Source organism: Corvus cornix, chromosome 23 (genome assembly GCF_000738735.6).
Source record: "Corvus cornix cornix isolate S_Up_H32 chromosome 23, ASM73873v5, whole genome shotgun sequence".
In the NCBI taxonomy this organism is placed as follows: domain Eukaryota; kingdom Metazoa; phylum Chordata; class Aves; order Passeriformes; family Corvidae; genus Corvus; species Corvus cornix.
Window position 1 is genome coordinate 4,433,106 of NC_046352.1, and position 17,576 is coordinate 4,450,681.

General features: G+C 64.4%; 1 protein-coding gene across 1 annotated transcript; it reads right to left on the reverse strand.

The window, feature by feature from the left end:
• Positions 1-4,011: 4,011 nt before the first annotated feature.
• SLC4A1 (solute carrier family 4 member 1 (Diego blood group)) lies at positions 4,012-16,785 on the reverse strand. Its single transcript, XM_039564522.1, has 22 exons — positions 16,693-16,785; positions 13,578-13,669; positions 13,372-13,468; positions 12,417-12,486; positions 12,202-12,299; positions 11,047-11,120; positions 10,687-10,864; positions 10,472-10,607; positions 10,129-10,270; positions 9,632-9,701; positions 8,906-9,090; positions 8,209-8,419; positions 7,895-8,101; positions 7,540-7,688; positions 6,899-7,093; positions 6,278-6,445; positions 6,027-6,116; positions 5,766-5,932; positions 5,402-5,655; positions 5,147-5,316; positions 4,749-4,922; positions 4,012-4,378 (listed from the first exon to the last, which is right to left on the reverse strand). The coding sequence occupies exons 2-22, from the start codon at positions 13,593-13,595 to the stop codon at positions 4,298-4,300; spliced, it is 2,934 nt and encodes a 977-aa protein (XP_039420456.1). The 5' UTR covers positions 13,596-13,669; positions 16,693-16,785; the 3' UTR covers positions 4,012-4,297.
• Positions 16,786-17,576: the final 791 nt, after the last annotated feature.

The window sequence follows — 17,576 nt, forward strand, 5'->3', positions numbered from 1 at the left end:
AAGCGGAGGGCGGGGGGGGGAGCCGAGCCGGGCCCCCACGGCACGGCGGGGCCGCGCTCCTGCCCGCCCCGCGGCCCCGGGACACGGCGGCGGGGGGGGCTCTGCCCGGCGGGGCGGGCGAGGGGCAGCTTCCTCCCCTCCTCCCTCCCTCCGCTCCTTTTCTCTCCTCTCCCTCTCCCTCTCTCTCTCTCTTAATTTTTTTTAATGGAATTTCTCCAACTCCACCTTTGTTGTGCTGGGCGTCATTCCCCGCAGCCAATCCCGGCCAGGCAGCGCCTGCACATTCCCGGCCATCCCGGCTGCCGGCACAGTACGGGCCATCCCGGGCTGCTTCCGTGCCACCGGCCGCGCCGGCCGCCGCCTCGGTACCGAGCACCTCGGCGGTACCGGCTGCTTCCATAGCGCCATCCCCGCCGCCACACCGGCTGCGTGCCCGGCACCGGCCACCTCTCCAGTCCCCGCCATCTCTCCAGTCCCCGCCACCTCTCCAGCCCCCGCCGCCGCGGCAGCTCCCGCGGCCCCGGCAGCTCCCGCGGCCCCGGCAGCCGCCACGGCACCGAGCAGCCCGGGCTGGCTGCGCTACGGCCACAGGCCGCCCGGCTGCTCCCGGCCAGCTCGGGCCAGCTCCGGCCATCTGCCCGCAGCCGCCCTCAGGCCGCGGCTGCTCCCGCGTGCTCCGGGCAGCTCCGGCCATTTCGCGGCTCCCGGCCGGGCCGGCACCGGCAGCTCCGGAGCCGCCTGCGCGGGGAGCGGGAGCCGGCGCAGACCCCCCAGGGATGCAGGAGGACGGCTGGGACTACGGGGTCACCCAGCTCGGGGGGCTCTGGACACCTCCCAGGCTGACCGCATGGGAACGGCCGAAATCCGGGGGATTTTCACGCCTGTTTATATGGAAAGGGAAACAAGAAATATAATAATCCCTAAATCTGGATCCACCCCCCCACACCCCCGGCTGGTTTGGGGGTGCGGGGGTGGTGCCTGGCTGTGCAAGTGGCTTATTTGGGCTTTATCCCGAAGGGAAGGATCAGCCAGACGGAGGGACGGGCGGACAGCCGGCTCCTCCGCCACGTCCTGCCCCGAGCTGTGCCAAGCCCGGCCAGGCGGCTCTGGCGCCGGGTGGTTAATCCCTCCTGTGAGAGCTTAAAAATAAAAATATATGTATTTATTCTGTGTGGAAAAGGGCCTAGGCTGGGCTGGATCCCTGAATTTCAGGAATTTGTAGCTATTTTTCAAGAGGGGAAAAATGACAAAAGTAAAAAAACCCAACATAAAATATTTAGAGCCAATTGGGCCCAACACGTGAAAATTGACATTTTAATTTTTTAATTTTTTTTTTTAATCAAAAAGCTGTTGGAGTGTCAATGTGCTCCAGTCCCGATTCTCCCAATGTGGTTTTGTGGCTTTTGTTACCAGCAAGGGACACCGGAGTCCTGGGAATCAGCCACAGACCCTGCAGCAGGTGGGCTGGGAATGGGGACCCCCCAAATGCCCATCCCAACAACCCCCCTCACTCCTTGCCCTTCCCAGGCCTCGCTTCTGACCACAGGAATTTTTTATTTGCTGTTACTTGTGTCAATGAATATTTTTTGGGAATAAAGCTGCAGGTTTTTGCTTTTCCATGCTTTCAGTGCGCAAACAGTGACAACATCCCACTGGGCACTGCCAGCAGATCCCGGAGTGTCCCGTGTCCCTGCCCATGGATGGCATGGAGCACCCTGTGATGCTGCAGGCACTGGGGTTCTCCCTTTCCAGGGGTGATGCTCCACCGTGATCCCCCTCTGGAGCTCAATGCTCCCCCCTCCTCATTAGCAACCAGTTAATTAGCATTTATTTCCCCCTCGTTACTCCTGACCTTTCCTAATTCCCCCCTCCATTTCCCAGGGCTGAGGCAAGTTCAAAGAAGAGCTTGACCTAAATTCCCAACCCCAAACCGGGCTGGATCCCGCGGCAGTGACCTCGCTGCCATCTCCCAGGGAACAACAAACTCTTCCCAGGGTGGAAAACGTGAGGGGTGGGTGCAGGCAGATGCTGGCCTCCATCGCCGATATTTGGGGGCAGGATGGCGCATTTGGAGCCCTCCGGATGGCACACGTCGTGGCTCGTCCATGTGAGGCCGGCACAGGGATGGGAGCTCCCGGCTCTGTGGGCCTTGGGCTGGGAAGCACCATCCGTGTGCTTCCCTCTCTGGAAAACTCAGGCTAGCAGCTGTGCTGGGCTTGGGAAAACCTGGTGGCCACACTGGGGTTTATCCCAGCCCCTCAGAGAGGCTTTGGCGTTCCAGTTGGGAGCGATCCTGGATGCTGCTCCCAATTCCTGCCCCATGGAAAGGCTGGGGGCGAACGGGCACGGCCCTTCCCACGGCCCCGCTGACGGAGCCGGTGTCGCCCATTCATTAATGGGATTATGGATAATCGGGGTCAATCCAGTGCCAGGGGCTGGGGGAGGGGCGGGGGCTGCTCTGTGTCCTGTGCCAGCAGCACTGGATCGGGGTGTTCCCAATCCCCCTGGAATGGGGACAGCCGTGGCAGTGGATGGTGGCAGGGTGCACTCCCGGCGTGCAGGGAGGTGGAAGGGGATCAGCTTCCTGGGATGGCTCCTGGGAGCGTCCTGGAATGGCCACAGAGAACACCCAGGGATGGTTGTGGGGAGCGTTCCAGAATGCTGGAATGCAGTGAGGATCTTGGGATTTTGGGGTTCAGTGAGCATCCCAGGATACCGTGACAAGGATCCTGGTACAGCTGCACTGTGCATTCTGGGGGGATGGACACCTCCAAAGATGCTGCTGCTCTCTTTTGGGGGGGAATTAAGGCACCACCCCAGAAAATTCCGAGCTGGAAAGAAAACACCCATTTCCTGTCTGATTTTATTAATTTTTTTATTAAAGCCTGATACAGAGGTGTGGGGAAGGGAATCAGAAACCCCCAAAGATGGAAACATTTTTATTTCAGACACGTAATTAATAAAACTAAACCAACCCAAACACAAGGCAGCGCAGCCCTGGGTGTGGCCACCCCTTCCCACCCCCCCACGCTGATTTTGGGGTTCCCCACTCTGATTTATGCAAAAAGGAGCAAATTTGGAGCCTGATCTGGTGCCCTGCACCCTGGTCACAACCAACCCTTGGGGCTGCCCAGGGCAGAATCAGCCCTGGCAGGAGCAGGGGATGCTCAGCTGGGTTGGGAGCAATCCCAAGGGAAATGGGGCAAGATTTGGTGAGCAAGCAAGGGAAAAATCAAGGAAAAACTACTCGGATTTACCTGAAACGCTATGAAAATAAAGAGGACTAATTAACTAACTAACACCAACTTATTAGTTAAATGACGCTGCCAGACTGGTCCATAGAGTTTAGGCCCTGACCAGGGTCCTTTAAAATCATCTTTTCTAGAAAATTCTAGATTTTGCTATAATTCTCTAATATATACACACACGCACATGGCCCCACTGCGGTGGGGGCAAACCAGCCCGAAAAATAAATTACAAACCCCCCCGGTAGCATCAAATATACAGATCACTCCTTGCAGCTGCTTTTTTTTTTCTCTTTTTCCTATTTTTTTTTTTTTTTCATTTTTAAGGTGCTTTTTTTTAAAATTTTGCTTGGCTCTAAGTGAATTCTACCCGCAGAAGCATCAGCATAATTAAAAGTATTTTTTTTGGTGTATTTTTAGCATGATTGTTTTCACTGTAAATGTATAAACCCCCTCGCTGGACTATTTACATCCCGACTCTGGGACGTGCTGGGAGTGCAGCGGAGCAGCTGCAAAGATCCCACGGAGCAAGCGGTGGAGAAAACGGGAGAAGGGCTCCACAGGGCGAAGGGTCTGTCCCAGCTTGTTGAAAGTTTATCTGGGGAGAGGGGCTGGGCTGGGGGTGCTCCCCCGGGGGGGTGACAGTGGGGAGGACCCCGTCCTGCTGTATCTCTGTCCCCGCCTTCCTCCTCCCTCCAGGCTCCAGCGTCTTCCTCCGGCTCCTTCCCACGCTGGGTGCCTGGTGGTGGCCTTGGGGACGGGACAGTGACACATCCCACCTTGCCACAGGTGGAGGGTGGCTCGTGGGACTCTCCCCCAACCCAGGCGACCCCTTCCCCAGCGGGCAGCAAAGTGGGGGTGAGATCACATCATCCAAAATATTTTTAAAAATAGACAAAAAAAAAAAGGGAAAAACAAAAAAGGCTCCATTCCCAGGGTGGGCACGTGGGGACTGTGTCCCCAGATCCTTCTTGGTTGCCCAGTGGCCCCAGGATGGCAGCAGTGGAGAGGGAAGCGGGGCTGGGGGGGCATCAGGGGGCCAGGGCCGGCCCTTAACTGGGCATCTGCACCTCGTCGTACACGTCCGTCCCCTCTGCCTCCTCAAAGGTCACCACGGCGTCATCCGCGTCCAGCTGGAGAGGGGAGAGGCCGTGAGGGGACAGGGATGGGGACAGGGGATGGGGACAGGGACACTGACAGGGATGGAGACGGAGATGGGGGCTGGTGGGGATATGGGAATAGGGGAAGCAATGAGGCTGGGGAAAGGGGTGGGGATGGGGACAGGAATGGGGCAGGGATGGGGTGAGGATGGGGGCACGGGTGGGGTGAGGGACGCAGATGGGGACAGAGATGGGGATGCAGACAGAGGGAAGATGGAGATGGGGATGGGGAGGACAATAGGGACAGGGATGAGGCAGGGACAGGGATGGGGATGAGAACGGGAACGGGAACAGGGACAGAGGTGGGGCTGGGGACAGAGGTGGGTGTGCCAGGGCTACGTACACATTTGAGCTCGATGTCCCGGAAGATCTTGGGGAGCAGGAAGCGCCGCAGGGGTACGGTGAGGATGAGGACAAAGGGCAGGGCCAGCGAGGCCGGTGTGGATTTCACCACCCACAGCACCACAAGGAAGATGATCTGGGTGAAGGTAAAGAGGTGCATCCTCCAAGTCTTCACCTGTGGGACGAGAAGCTGAGGGTTGAGGACGGGGACAGCATCCCACACCCTTCCCGAGGTGTTGGCTGCTGGGGGGAGCAGGAGCAGCGTCCCAAGGAGCCCAGCGAAGTTCAGCGCTGAAGGAGGAGGCTCTCTGGGGAGCCCCGAGCAGTTGCAGGGGTGTCACAGCCCAGGACACCCCCAAACCCGTGGCCACCCATCAGGGTCACACAGGGCTCACTCACCCGGGTGACATAGGGCTCATCGGGGTGGTACTTGGGGGGCTTCAGCAGGAGCAGGATGCGGTCGAAGAGCTGGATGCCGAAGAGGGAGGTGACCCCCATGTAGAGGAAGATGCCGAAGAGCACGGCCAGCGGGATGAACTTCAGGATGGGCTCCATCAGGATGGAGACGCCTGCGGTGGAGAAGGAGAGGTTGGGGAGAGTCCCTGGGGACCCCCCCACCCTCACTGCCCATTTGGGGACCCCTCCCCAGCTCACCGATGAGCACGGCCACCAACAGGCCACTGATGCGCTGCTCCTTGACCTCCAGGATCTGGGATTTCTCGCCAGGAGCAGAGGTCTTGCTCATGACAGTGAGGGCATTGGCATGGGTGATGGTGCGGACGGTGGTGGCACTGAGCCAGGGCATCCCGAAAAGGGCCGCCAGCCCCCCCATGGCCACGATCAGCAGCAGGTCCAGGTGGAAGCCGGTGCCCTTCACCAGTTTCCTCTCGGGCTTGCTGACAATGAGGCTGTGGGGACACAGGGACGAGTTGGTGATGCAGCACCCCGGGGAGGTCCCCTCTATTCCCAACCCACCTGGCACCCCACAGCCCTCCCCTGCCCATATCTCCGTCCTCACGTGGTGATCTGTGTCTCGAGGAAGATGAGGATGAAGACCAGAAGGGCGGGAATCACGGAGGCGAACATCATCCAGATGGGGAATGGGGACTCCTTCCCCAAGGGGTGGATAAACCAGCCCCGGGCAGATGAGTTGGTGACCTGCAGCCCTTTGGGGACGCTCAGTTTCTGGATGGGAGCAGAGATGGGGAGTGAGGGGTGGAACACAGGGATGAGCATCTGCTCCCACATCCCCATTCCCCCCAGCCCTGCCCTCCTAGACCTGGGTGTACGTGTCCTTGATGAAGAAGTCGGCCAGTGCCATGATGAAGATGGAAATGGGCACCCCAAAGTCCCCGATCAAGCGCCGGACCTGTGGGGACACCATGAGAAACCCTGAGTGGCCCCCCCAGCCCAGGGGGTTCCCCCATTGCAGGAACCTGCGATGACTTTGCACGGCCTCAGCCACCGAACCCCCGCTTTGCCCCTGGGGCAGTGGGATGGGGGACGCCACCGTGTCCCCCCTGTCCTCACCTTGCCAGGCAGGAAGGAGCTGTTCTTGAACTTGCGGAGGAAGAAGGCCAGGAAGAAGGTGCCGGCCATGAGGACGAGGGACAGCAGCGCCGTGTTGGGCTCCGGCACCCCGGGCTGGAAGTCGGGCTGCAGGTTGTACTGCCGACTCAGAGGGTGATCCTTGAAAATCTGGGGAGGGAAGAGGACAGAGTGAGGGAGGGTGGGGATGGGGATCCCCTGCACCCCCCTGCCATGGTGGGAGCCCTGTGGCACCATCCCGATGGGTGCAGGATGTGAGCCAGGGGCTGGGTGAAGCTGAGAGCTCAGCACAGGCTGAGTAGGGGCGTTTTTAGGGTTGAGTTTCTGAGTGGTTTTGGAAGCGGGGATGGAGCAAGGGGTGGGTGGCACAGTGGGGATGGACACGTGTGCCCCAAAATCCCTCTGTGGAGAGAAGCATGGATCACAGAATTACAGAATAGTTAGCACTGGAAGGGGCCTCACAAACTGGGAAACACCTGGAAAAGGGAAGAAAACACCAGGAGACTCCATCCCTCACCTGCATCCCACTTTTTCTATGGAAACCCGGGTGATAACCACAATCTAACCCCCCCTTCCCCACCGTGGGACCCCCGTGCCCCTCACCGTGACCAGCTTGGAGAAGGTCTCAAAGATGAAGATGAGGGAGATGAGGAAGGAGAAGATCTCCTGGGTGTAGCGGGACAGGTAGCGCACCAGGAAGCTGCCCTCGCAGGCCACCACCACCAGCACCAGCAGGATCAGCCAGAAGCCGATCCAGACCCGGCCCACGATGTATTCCAAGCCATTGCTGCTGCAGAACTGGGGAGCCAGAGGGCACAGCCCTGTCAGTCCCCTGGAGCCCCTGGCATGGGCACCCAGGTGGGCTGCACCCATGGTGGCTCCACGCTGCCTTCCTGGGATGGGGACGGTGGCACCTCGGTGTGGCAGGACCCGGTGGGATCGCCCACCCAGCAGCACCTGCCTGCCATCGCCCGTGTGGTGTCACCCACGTGGGGTCAGCTGTTTGGCATCACCTCACATCACCCCAGGGCCACAGCCCAGATGGCTCTGCCCGGCTGGTGTCATCCCTGGGTGCTCACACGGGTGGCATCACCCCCGTACACCCTCCATGTGCCATCCCCCTGTGCCATCCCCCACGCAGTTGCACTCTGTCCCTGTCCCAGGGCTGGTGGAGACACCCCAAGCTCGCTGTGGGGACGGCTGGCGGCAGTTGGGGGGCACCCAGGGGCGCAGGGGACACCCACCGAGTAAAAGGCTTCCTCAAAGACGAGGAGGGGTCCCGAGAAGCCGACGACAAGGAGGGGCTGGGCGCTGAGGAGGCTGAAGAGCACGCACTGCACACAGGTGGAGATGAGCAGCTCCGACACCCCCATCATCCCCTTGGTCTTCTCACCTGGCGGGGAGCGGAGCTGGTGGGAGCCGGGCTGGGGGGCAGCGCTGTGCCCCCATCCCGCACCCCTCGGCACCGGGATTAGGGACCATAGTCCCCCAGGAGCATCCCCATGGGATGGTGGAGAAGGCGGAGACACCCCCAGCCCCACACCCAGCTGGGGGGACATCCCCGTCCCCGGGGGTGCCCCAGCCTGTCCCTCCCATTACCCAGCAAGCCTCCGAAGGTGATGGCGGGTGACAGCGCTGCGAAGTAGATGAAGATGACGGCGGCCAGGCACTGGGGGTTGAGGGCGTCCTTGATGTCGCTGAGATATTTGGGGTACCGGCGGCGGATGTCCCGCACCAGTCCCCCAAAAGGCCACCCCGTCCTGCGCAGGGGGTCATCGTCCTCCGCAGCCGCCGCCTCGTCCGGCCCTGGGGACACATCAGGTGGCCATGGGGGGACCCCGTGTGCAAGGGGGGTGTCCCGCCAGCCGCGGGGACAGGGGATTGGGGGGGGGCTGGGGTGGTCCCCACCGTACCCAGATCTTTTAGGTAGTCCCCGATGTGCAGCCTCTCGAAGGGTTGGTAGCGCCGTCGGAGCAGCTCCCGCTGCAGTGGGACCAGGGCGCGGAGCAGCTGTTCGTTGGGGGTCTCGGTGGGCGGCAGGACAATGCTGGCATCCAGGAAATCCTCCACGCCCCGCACCAGGTCCTGCCGGGCCTCGGCCAGGTAGGCGTCCTGGCGAAACACCTGCAGGGCGGCCCCGGAACTCAGCCAGCGCCAGCACCCCGGGTGCTGCTGGGCACCCGCCGGGCCCTGAGTGTCCCCGTGGGGACACGGGGATGAGGGGGGACGTGGGGACATGGGCCTGGGGATAAGGGGACACAGGGAGGTGAGGACAGAGGCATGGGGACTTGGGGATAAGGTGGGAGATGGGGGACAGGGGCTTGGGGACAGGGGTGTGGGAGCCAGGCACTCTCAGGCACAGGGTGGGATTGTTGGGGTGTCCTGTGCAGGGCCAGGAGTTGGACTTGATGATCCTTGTGGGTCCCTTCCCACTCAGGATATTCCATGAGTCTGTGATTCTGTGCTTGCTTGGACACGTGGGGACAAGGGCGCATGGTGGCACATGGGTACGTAGGGATCAGAGAGGGACATGGCACAGGGGGACAAGCTGCAGCCCCAGGGATTGGGGAGTCCGGGGTGCTCGGGGGGCTGGTGGTGGGTGACCCGTACCCTTTCGGACATCATGGTGGCGATGGCACGGCCGATCTCGTGGTAGCTGATTTGGGGGGTGTCGGGCCCCAGGACCACGATGAGGAAGCGGACGGGGAGGGACACATCGAGGACACCGTCCAGTGTCACCGCGTTCTTCAGGCGCACAAAGGCCAGCATTGGCTGCTCCAGGAAGGCTGCACAGCCTGGCGGGAGGATGGGATGGGACAGGGATCATGGGGGACCATGCACAGGGACACAGGGTGTGGGGACGTGGGGACATGGGAGCACAGAGACACGGGGACATCAAAACATGGGGACATCAGGAATGGAGATGAGGTGACACAGAGGCATGGGGGTGTGGGGTGACAAAGAGAATGGGAGAGGGGCACAAAGACATGAGGTCACTGAGACGGGTAAGTGGGCATGCAAGTACAGGCACATGGGTCACGGGGACATGGAGACACGAGGGTAGGTGGGCATGGGAGTATGGGGACACTGGGACACAGGGGACAGAGAGACATGAGGACATGGGGACAAGGGCCATGGGGACATGGGGAGAGGGGCCCAGAGAGCAGCGCTGAGCGGCAGCAGGCGGCGGCGAGAGCTGAGGACGGGGAGAGGCAAAAAAGGCACAAGAAAAGCAGCGCGTGAGCGAGCGCAGCGAGGGGCACGTGGCAAAGCTCCCCCTGCACCCCCTGGCCCTGCAACCCCACCCCTGCACCCACCATCCCACTGACCACTCACCCACAAGGACCAGGGTGGCCTCGGCACCCTCTGGGATTGTCTCCAGGAGTTGGGGTTTGGGGACCCCACTCTGTTGCAGGCAGATGGATGGGAGGAATCAGCCAGCCAGCCTTGATGGCTGTCCTCCAAGGTCCCCTGTGTCCCCTGTGTACCCTGCATGTCCCCCCCCTGCCCCTGCGTGTCACCCACCACGCCCTGCATGTTCCCCTGCATGTCCCCCTCCATTCCCAGCACGTCCCCCTCCATCCCATGTCCCTCCTTCTGTTTCCTGCATATCCCCCTACATCTCCTGCATGCCCCCACTGTTCCTGAGTCTCCCTCTCTGTCCCCTGGTGTCCCCCACTGTTCCCTGTGTGTCCCCCTCTGCAGGTGTGTGTGCACAGCTGTGTGTGCACCTGCGTGTGCTGAGGTGTCTGCACCCTGTGTGCATCTCCCAGCCCCACACCCCAGTGCCCGCCGTGCCCCCCGTGTCCCCCGTGCCCCCCATCCCCGCTCACCTGCTCCCTCCCTGCCATCCTACTCATCTCCACAGGCCGCTGCTCCCGCAGAAGCGGCCGCTCCACGTCCGCCCGGGTGGTGCCCGAGCGCTGCACCAGCGCCGGCGGCATCGTCCACACCGACTCATCCTCGGTGGGGTGGCTGAAAACATCGGGGGCGGGGATCAGACACCCCAGTGCCACCAATTCCCCCCCAGACAGCTCCAGCCCCGTGGGTGTGCAGGTATCCCCAAAGGGGGCTGAGGGGCAGAGCTTTCCCCCCCCGAGCCCGGCTCCATCTGGACACGCTGGGGAGGATCCCAGACCCCAGGACCCACCCTGGGACCACCGGCCCTGGCTGTACCTGTGGCGCAGGAGCAGCGTCCTCATGACATCGTCTCGGTCCTGCGGCTTCATCTGCCCCTCGTAGATCAGCTGGTCGAGGAGGATGTGGACGATGGCTGGCAGCGAGGTGGCCTCCACATTGAGGAGAATGGCACCTGTGGGGACAGCACTGTCACCATCCAGCCAGCGCGGGGTCCTCGCCACCCTCCTGGCGGTCCCCAGAGGTGTCCCCACCTTTGTTCAAAGCCCGGCGGATCTCCAGGAGGCTGTGGTAGGTCAGGAAGGAGAGATGGGGCTGGCTCCAGTCCCCCGATTCCTGGAAGTCCTCCTCCAGCTTGAGCCAGTGGCCAGCCTCCATCCAGCACAAGTCCTTTGCATTGTCCAGGACCAGCTCGTGCAGCTCCACATATCCCTGCAGCCAGAGATGGAGGGGTCAGGAAGCCCCAGCCACACTGGGGACTCCCAGGACACCCAGCATCCCCCCACAGTGCCCTGGTATCCCCTGGGCTGCGTTGTGGGGTTGGTCCCTGGGTGGCCACAGTCCACCCACCCCAGGAATGGGGAGGGAATGTGGGTCCCTGGGGCAGCACCCACCTCATGGGTGTCCTGCTGGGACAGGAGCCTCCTGCTCCCCGTTGCCTCCAGGTCCACATCGGTCACTGACACAGCTGCAAATGGAGCCACCAATGCGTTAGCCGGTCCCTGCCCCGGCCCGGACCCCTCTGGGGTCTGCGTGAAGTGCGTCCTGTCATCACCCCCATCCCAGCCCCCTTTGGGGTCGCCTGGACGTGTCTCCTTCTCCATCATCCTCACCCCAGACCCAGCTGGAGTTTGCTGGACGTGCCCCTCCGTCACCCCCCGTCCTGCCGGTGCCCACCTCGGTCCCGTCACATCCCCACAGCCCGGCCCCTGGGGCAGGGTGACAGTCTGGCGACATCACCGGGGCTGGGATGGGGACGGGGCTCGTGGCCACCGCCCTGCCACCGGCACAGCCCCAGCACCGAGCACCATCACTGGGATGGGGACACGGGGACAGCACATCCCCGGCCAGCCAGACCCCCGAGGTGTCCCTGTCCCCGTCCCCTGCCTACCTGCGGCCCCCCCTGCGCTCCCCATGTCCCCGCGGCTCCGTCCCTCTAAAGTGGGGACAGATCCCCGCGGCCGCCCTGTGTGCACCGTAAATCCCGCAGCACTTCCTTTGCTGACAGTAAACACCAGCACGGCTCCCGCCCGCCCGCTGTCACCCGCCGTGGGGACAGGCTCACCCCGTCCCCTCCGCCCTCGACGGGGATCACCGCGGTCCCCTCGCCGTCCCCAGCCAGGTCACCCGGCGGGGCCATGCTGCAGGAGCCGCATCCCGCCCTGCCGGGGGAAGGATGCTGCGCCCATGGGAGCAGGGATGGGGCCACTGTGTCCCCGACAGTGTTGGCCGTGGCACGTGGGCACGAGCGTGTCCTCGTCCCTGCCCGCCGCCACCGCCACCGAGCCGCCCGGCGCCAGCCAGCGTTCAGCCCCAAGTGGTTCTTGTCCTCACCCCAAACAAAGACTTTATTTATCCTCAATCAGTGGGCGATTACGGGCAAGTGGCAGCGGTCACCCCGCGGCGTGCCCTGACGCCCGGGCGGCCGTCACCCCGCGGAGGGTGGGACGGGGGGGTGGCAGAACCGGGACGGGCAGCGCGATGGAGGGCTGGGGTAGGGGGGACGCCGGGGCTGGGCTTTGTCCCCCAGGGCCCCCGCGGTCACTCACGCTGCCCTTCGCCACGGCTGGGGTGTCCCGGGGGGGCCCCGGCCGAGCGCCTCTTCCCGTCCAGGTCATAAAATCCCCGGCGGCCGGGCAGAAACTGGCTGCAAAACACACACCGCGGGCACGGGGGGTCAGCGCTGGGCACCGCGGGTGCCACCAGCCTCCCCCGGTGATGCCAGTCGGGCAGGCAGAGCCCCCGCCCCGATTTGGGGACTCACCGCAGGGGCTTCATCTCCTCGGCCCTGGCCCTCCACGCCTGCAGGGGGGACCCGATGCCAGCGCCGGCCCCTGCGCAGAACAGGCGGCAGCGTTACCCCATCTGTGTCACCCCAACGGGGGACTCGAGCCCAAACACCTCCTCAGGGTGGCAGCTCCGAAACAACCGTGCCTGGGGCAAGGGGATGCTCGGCAGCACGCAGACCTCCAAACTCCCCTCACCTCCCTCCCCGGGGGCTCAGGGACCTCGGGGGTCCCCAGGCTCAGCCCCACTTCGGGTACCCACAGCCCTGGCGCTGGAGGTGGCACCTCACGGCTCCAGGGCTTCGGCAAAGGGAGTCGCTGCCTTTGGGTGATGCCACCCTGAGGGTGGGTGTTCCTGCCTGACCCCGCGCCGCGAGCGAGCCCTGCTGCCAGTGCCGTGCTGGCACCCAGGAAGCGCATCCATGCAAGACGTCTGTGCAACGCTGTGCCCGTGCAACACATCTGTGCAGCCCATGCAACGTGCCTGTGCCATGCAACGCGCCTGTGCCATGCTGGCACCCATGCAACGAGGTGCCAAAACGCCATGTGTGCCCATGAGAAGCCGGCAGCCATGAACAGCCATGTCCATGCACTGCTGGTGCCTGTGCCACACCCCTGTGCCGTGCTGGTGTCCCTGCACCACAAAACTCTGCTGCCCACCCAGTGGGTGACCTTGAGCCACTGGTGCCCCTGGGTGCAATGCTGGCACCCAGCTGGTGCCATCGTCCCTGCAAAGCTGTCACCCGTGTAATGCCATTGTCACATATGCAACACAGTCACGTCTGCGGCACCGGTGCTGTGTGACACACCCATGCTCTGCCACACCCGTGCAGTGCTGGCCCCCCTGTGACACTGGTGCCCATGCAATGCCACCTCTGTGCAGCACTGATGCCCACCCTGCCAGTGCCCCCTGGCACCCCAGGAGCCACTCACTGCTCATCTCGCCCAGTGACAGGTGAGAGCTCTTTAGGCCGGGGTCCTCGTAGCCTTCGGGGTCCAGGCTCCTCCTCATGCCCTCCTCGTAGGACTCCTGTGGGACAGAGAGAAGGGGGTCAGCAGGGTCCGGCACCCCCAACGCCTCGCCGGGGCCGTGCCGGGGCGCAGCGGCGGAGCCGGGGCAGGGGGCCGGGTGTCCCTACCTGGCCGGGCCCCTCCATGGCTCCGGGCTCGGCCCCCGCTGCTGCCTCGGCGCGTCCCGGAGCTCAGCCCGGTGCCACCATAACCCAGCGCTCTGCGGGGCGGGCGCGGGGGAAACGAGAGAGAACACGTTAGCAGAGAGCAGGGCACCTCTCGGTGCCCCGGGGACTGGGGTTTGTCCCCTGGAATGGGGCTGGGGCTGAACGCCGTGGCCGTTCCCGCAACCCCTGCCTGCCTAACCCGCTCCCCACGGGCTGGGAGGTTCTGGGGTTGGGGGTCCCCGGGGAAGTCATGCCCTGCCCTGTCGCCATCCGGGATGGGAACCGACGTCAGGACATGGCAGAGCCCCGGCAGCTTCCCACCAGGGACGTGGCATCCCGCCCTGACCCACCCACGCCCACGCACACGATGCCCTGTGCACAGGGTCAGGTCCTGCACGGACCCACACCCAGGGACTGGGATCCCACACGACCCTCTCGTGTGTGGGTGGGGGTCCCGTATAGTCCCACACACACGGGCTGGGGTCCTACACAACCCCTTGCACGTGGGTGGGGGTCCTATATAGACCCACGCACATGTCTGGGGTCCTACACAGCTCCTTGCAACCCCTTGCACATGTGTGAGGGTCCTGTATAGTCCCACACACACGGGCTGGGGTCTCACACACAGTGCCCAGGTCCCCCAGCACACGGCCCCAGCCCCTGGCAGAGCGAGGTGGGGAGAAGGGGGAAAACTGAGGCACAGCTGGACTCACAGGACACCCCAAAACCGGGCGGGATGAGCACCCCACAGCCCCCCAGGGTGCACAGCTGGGGAGGTCCCTGCTGCTGCCCTTCCATCAGCACCCAGATCCTCTGCCTGCGCCCCCAGTGACCCCCTGTGTCCCCTGTCCTCCCCTGTGTGTCCCCTGCCCCCCCGGCCCCCGCAGCTGCCCCGGGGCTGTGCCGCGGGACAACCGCCAGGGGGCGCCCTGCCCCGCACTCCGCCCCCCAAATCCGCCCCGGGGCAGCCCCGGAGGGACCCGGGGGTCCGGACCCCCCAAACCCCCTCACCCGTGAGCCCCGTCCCGCCCCAGCCCCGAGTCCCTGAGGAGGGGCGTCATGACCCGGGACCCCCAACCCCGCTGTTCCAGCCCCGCCGTGGGGACCCCCACAGCTCGGGGGGACGAGGGACTCCGACTGTCCTCCGCCAGCCCGGGACAGGGACCCCACATGCGGGCTCAGGGGCAAGGTCAGGGCGTGGGCGGCTTTGGGGAGAACCAGCCCCCCCAGATCTCACCGGGGTGATGCAGGAGCTCGCTCCCGTCCGGGGGTGGCGGGAGCCGGGGTGGGGTCCCGGACACCCCGCGGGGGCCACGGGATCCCCGGTGGGGCCACACGGGATCCCCGGCGGGGCGCGGGATCCCCGGCGGGGCGCGGGAGCCGCGGCGGGGCCGCAGGATCGACGGCCAGCCTCCGACTCGGCCGTGTCCTTCCTGCCCCGCCTGGCCCCGGGGCCGGCGGCCCCCGGCCCCCAGCCCGGCCTGTCCCGGGCCCCCCGGCCCCCCCAGCCCCGCCGGCGGCTCTTGCATCAGCCCGGTGCGCCGGGCTGTGCCCCGCTGATAACGCCCGACACCGGGCGTCGGCCCCTGCCCCGCTCCACCCGCTGCCCCCCGCTCTGCCCCGCAGCGCCCCGGGCCGGGGTGCGGGGCCGGGGACCCGCGGGGTGCTGCGGCACCCGGCAGCGAGATCACCCGGACCCCCGAACGCATCCCTGTGCCACCCCGCGCTGTACAGAGCCCACAGAGCCCCTGTGGAGCCCACGCTTCAGCCCTGGCACCGATGGAGCACGGCCTGGCCCACGAACCCCCCGGGCGTGCAGGGCCCCCCGTCCCACATCGTGTGCCTGGGATGGACTCCAACCTCCCGCACCACACACCCCACGTGCGGAGCCCGTGTCTCCCACACCGCACAGCCGACATGGTCCCTATGGAGTCCATACATCCCACACCACCCAGGCGGCGTGGCTGGGGTCCTCCTGCAGTGGGTACAGCCACCACAGCTCCCTATGGAGTCCGTACATCCCCTGCCATGCAGTAACGTGACTCAGGACTGGGCTCACACCTCCTACACCAAACATCCCGCACAGCTCCACACGGAGCCCACACCCCGCACCATCCACGCCCCGTAACGGGGATCCTTCTGCCGCCACCACGGCTCCGTGAGGACCCCGTGTATCCCACCCCATCCACGGGCATGGCTGGGATCCCTCCTGCCTCCTCCCACGGCTCCGCATGGAGTCAGTACATCCCAAACCATCCACGCAACGTGGGACTGCTCCTTCCGCAATGGGCGCAGCCCCGAGGCTCCGTGTGGAGTCCATCCATCCCATGCCATCCATGCAGCACAGCAGGGATCTTTCACCCGGCAGGTGCCCAACACGGCTCAGCACGGAGCCCATACATCCCGTGCCATCCGTGCGGCATGGCTGGCACCCCTCTGGTGGCTCCCTATGGAGCCCATACATCCCGTGCCATCCCATGGCTGGCACCCCTCTGGTGGCTCCCTATGGAGCCCATACATCCCGTGCCATCCCATGGCTGGCACCCCTCTGGTGGCTCCCTATGGAGCCCATACATCCCGTGCCATCCCATGGCTGGCACCCCTCTGGTGGCTCCCTATGGAGCCCATACATCCCGTGCCATCCCATGGCTGGCACCCCTCTGGTGGCTCCCTATGGAGCCCATACATCCCGTGCCATCCCATGGCTGGCACCCCTCTGGTGGCTCCCTATGGAGCCCATACATCCCGTGCCATCCCATGGCTGGCACCCCTCTGGTGGCTCCCTATGGAGCCCATACATCCCGTGCCATCCCATGGCTGGCACCCCTCTGGTGGCTCCCTATGGAGCCCATACATCCCGTGCCATCCCATGGCTGGCACCCCTCCCACCGCGTGTGCCCCCTGGCTCCCTATGGAGCCCATACCCCCCATCCCACAGCACCTCCCACCCCAACACCCTCCGCTGATGCCCCACGCCAGGGGCACCCCAGGTGCCCTCCCGGCCCCGCCATCCCCCCGCCCACCCCATCTTCCCCCTCCCAGTCCCAGGGACACCCCGAGGTGACCCCGCACCTACCCCTGGGGTGCCTCCGGACGCCCCTGCCCGCGCTCTGCCTGCGGCTGCCCGGGGTGTGAGACGCCAGTGCCTGAGTCACGCTCACCTCCCTAATCTCGCCCCCCCCGGGCTCACCCGGCCCCCCCGGGGCCCCCCATAAAAACAAGGTTATCGGGGTGCAACATCTGCGGGGTGTAAAGCTGCGCCCGGCTAAGCCCCGCCTGTGTCCCGCTGTCCTGCCGTCCCTCACCCAGCCCTGGCACCCCGGGACCTGCTCCCGCTGCCCCCCTTCACCCCCCCAATCTTGTTTACCTCCGGGTTTCCCTGGAGGGAATTCCCGGGATCCCCCCGGTTGTCCCCCCCTTTCTGCGGGGGTTGTGGTGTTCTCTTTTTAAAAAAAAAAAATTGAAAAAAAGGGGGTTCCTGAGGAGGTTCCCTGGGGAGGAGGCGCGGGGGGGACACGGCGATGGGGTGTCCATCTGCTCCATGGGATTGCTGTCACTGGGGTGCCCTGGAGAGGGGTGGGATGCTTTGGAGGAGGGCGAGGGGTGTGTGTGCACACGCGTGTGGGCCTCTGCATTAGGCGTGTGAGGGAGGCACATCCTTGCGTGTGTGCACAGCTACGGAGCTGCGCTCACACCCAGGACACCCAGGGATGTGTGTGTCTCTACGTTTGCAGCCTTTCTAAAAGGATCTCAGCCCCAAAATCCCAATCCCAAAATCCCAATCCCAGATCCCAGGGCAAGGGTGAGGTGGGGAGCCTTACACACACACACACACACACACACACAATTCCACACCAACCCCCAGCACTTGGGGACTCCCACAGGGTCCCCCCAGCAGTGAGGTGACACCGGTGCTGTCCCCACTGTGCCAGACCACTCTGGGGCCCACCCAGGTTGGGG

Coding starts and splice junctions, on each gene's coding strand:
- SLC4A1 (XM_039564522.1), bottom strand. Junction 8,102..8,208: donor GGACTACCTAAAAGATCTGG/GTACGGTGGGGA, acceptor ATGTGTCCCCAG/GGCCGGACGAGGCGGCGGCT. Junction 7,689..7,894: donor CACCTTCGGAGGCTTGCTGG/GTAATGGGAGGG, acceptor GCTCCCCGCCAG/GTGAGAAGACCAAGGGGATG.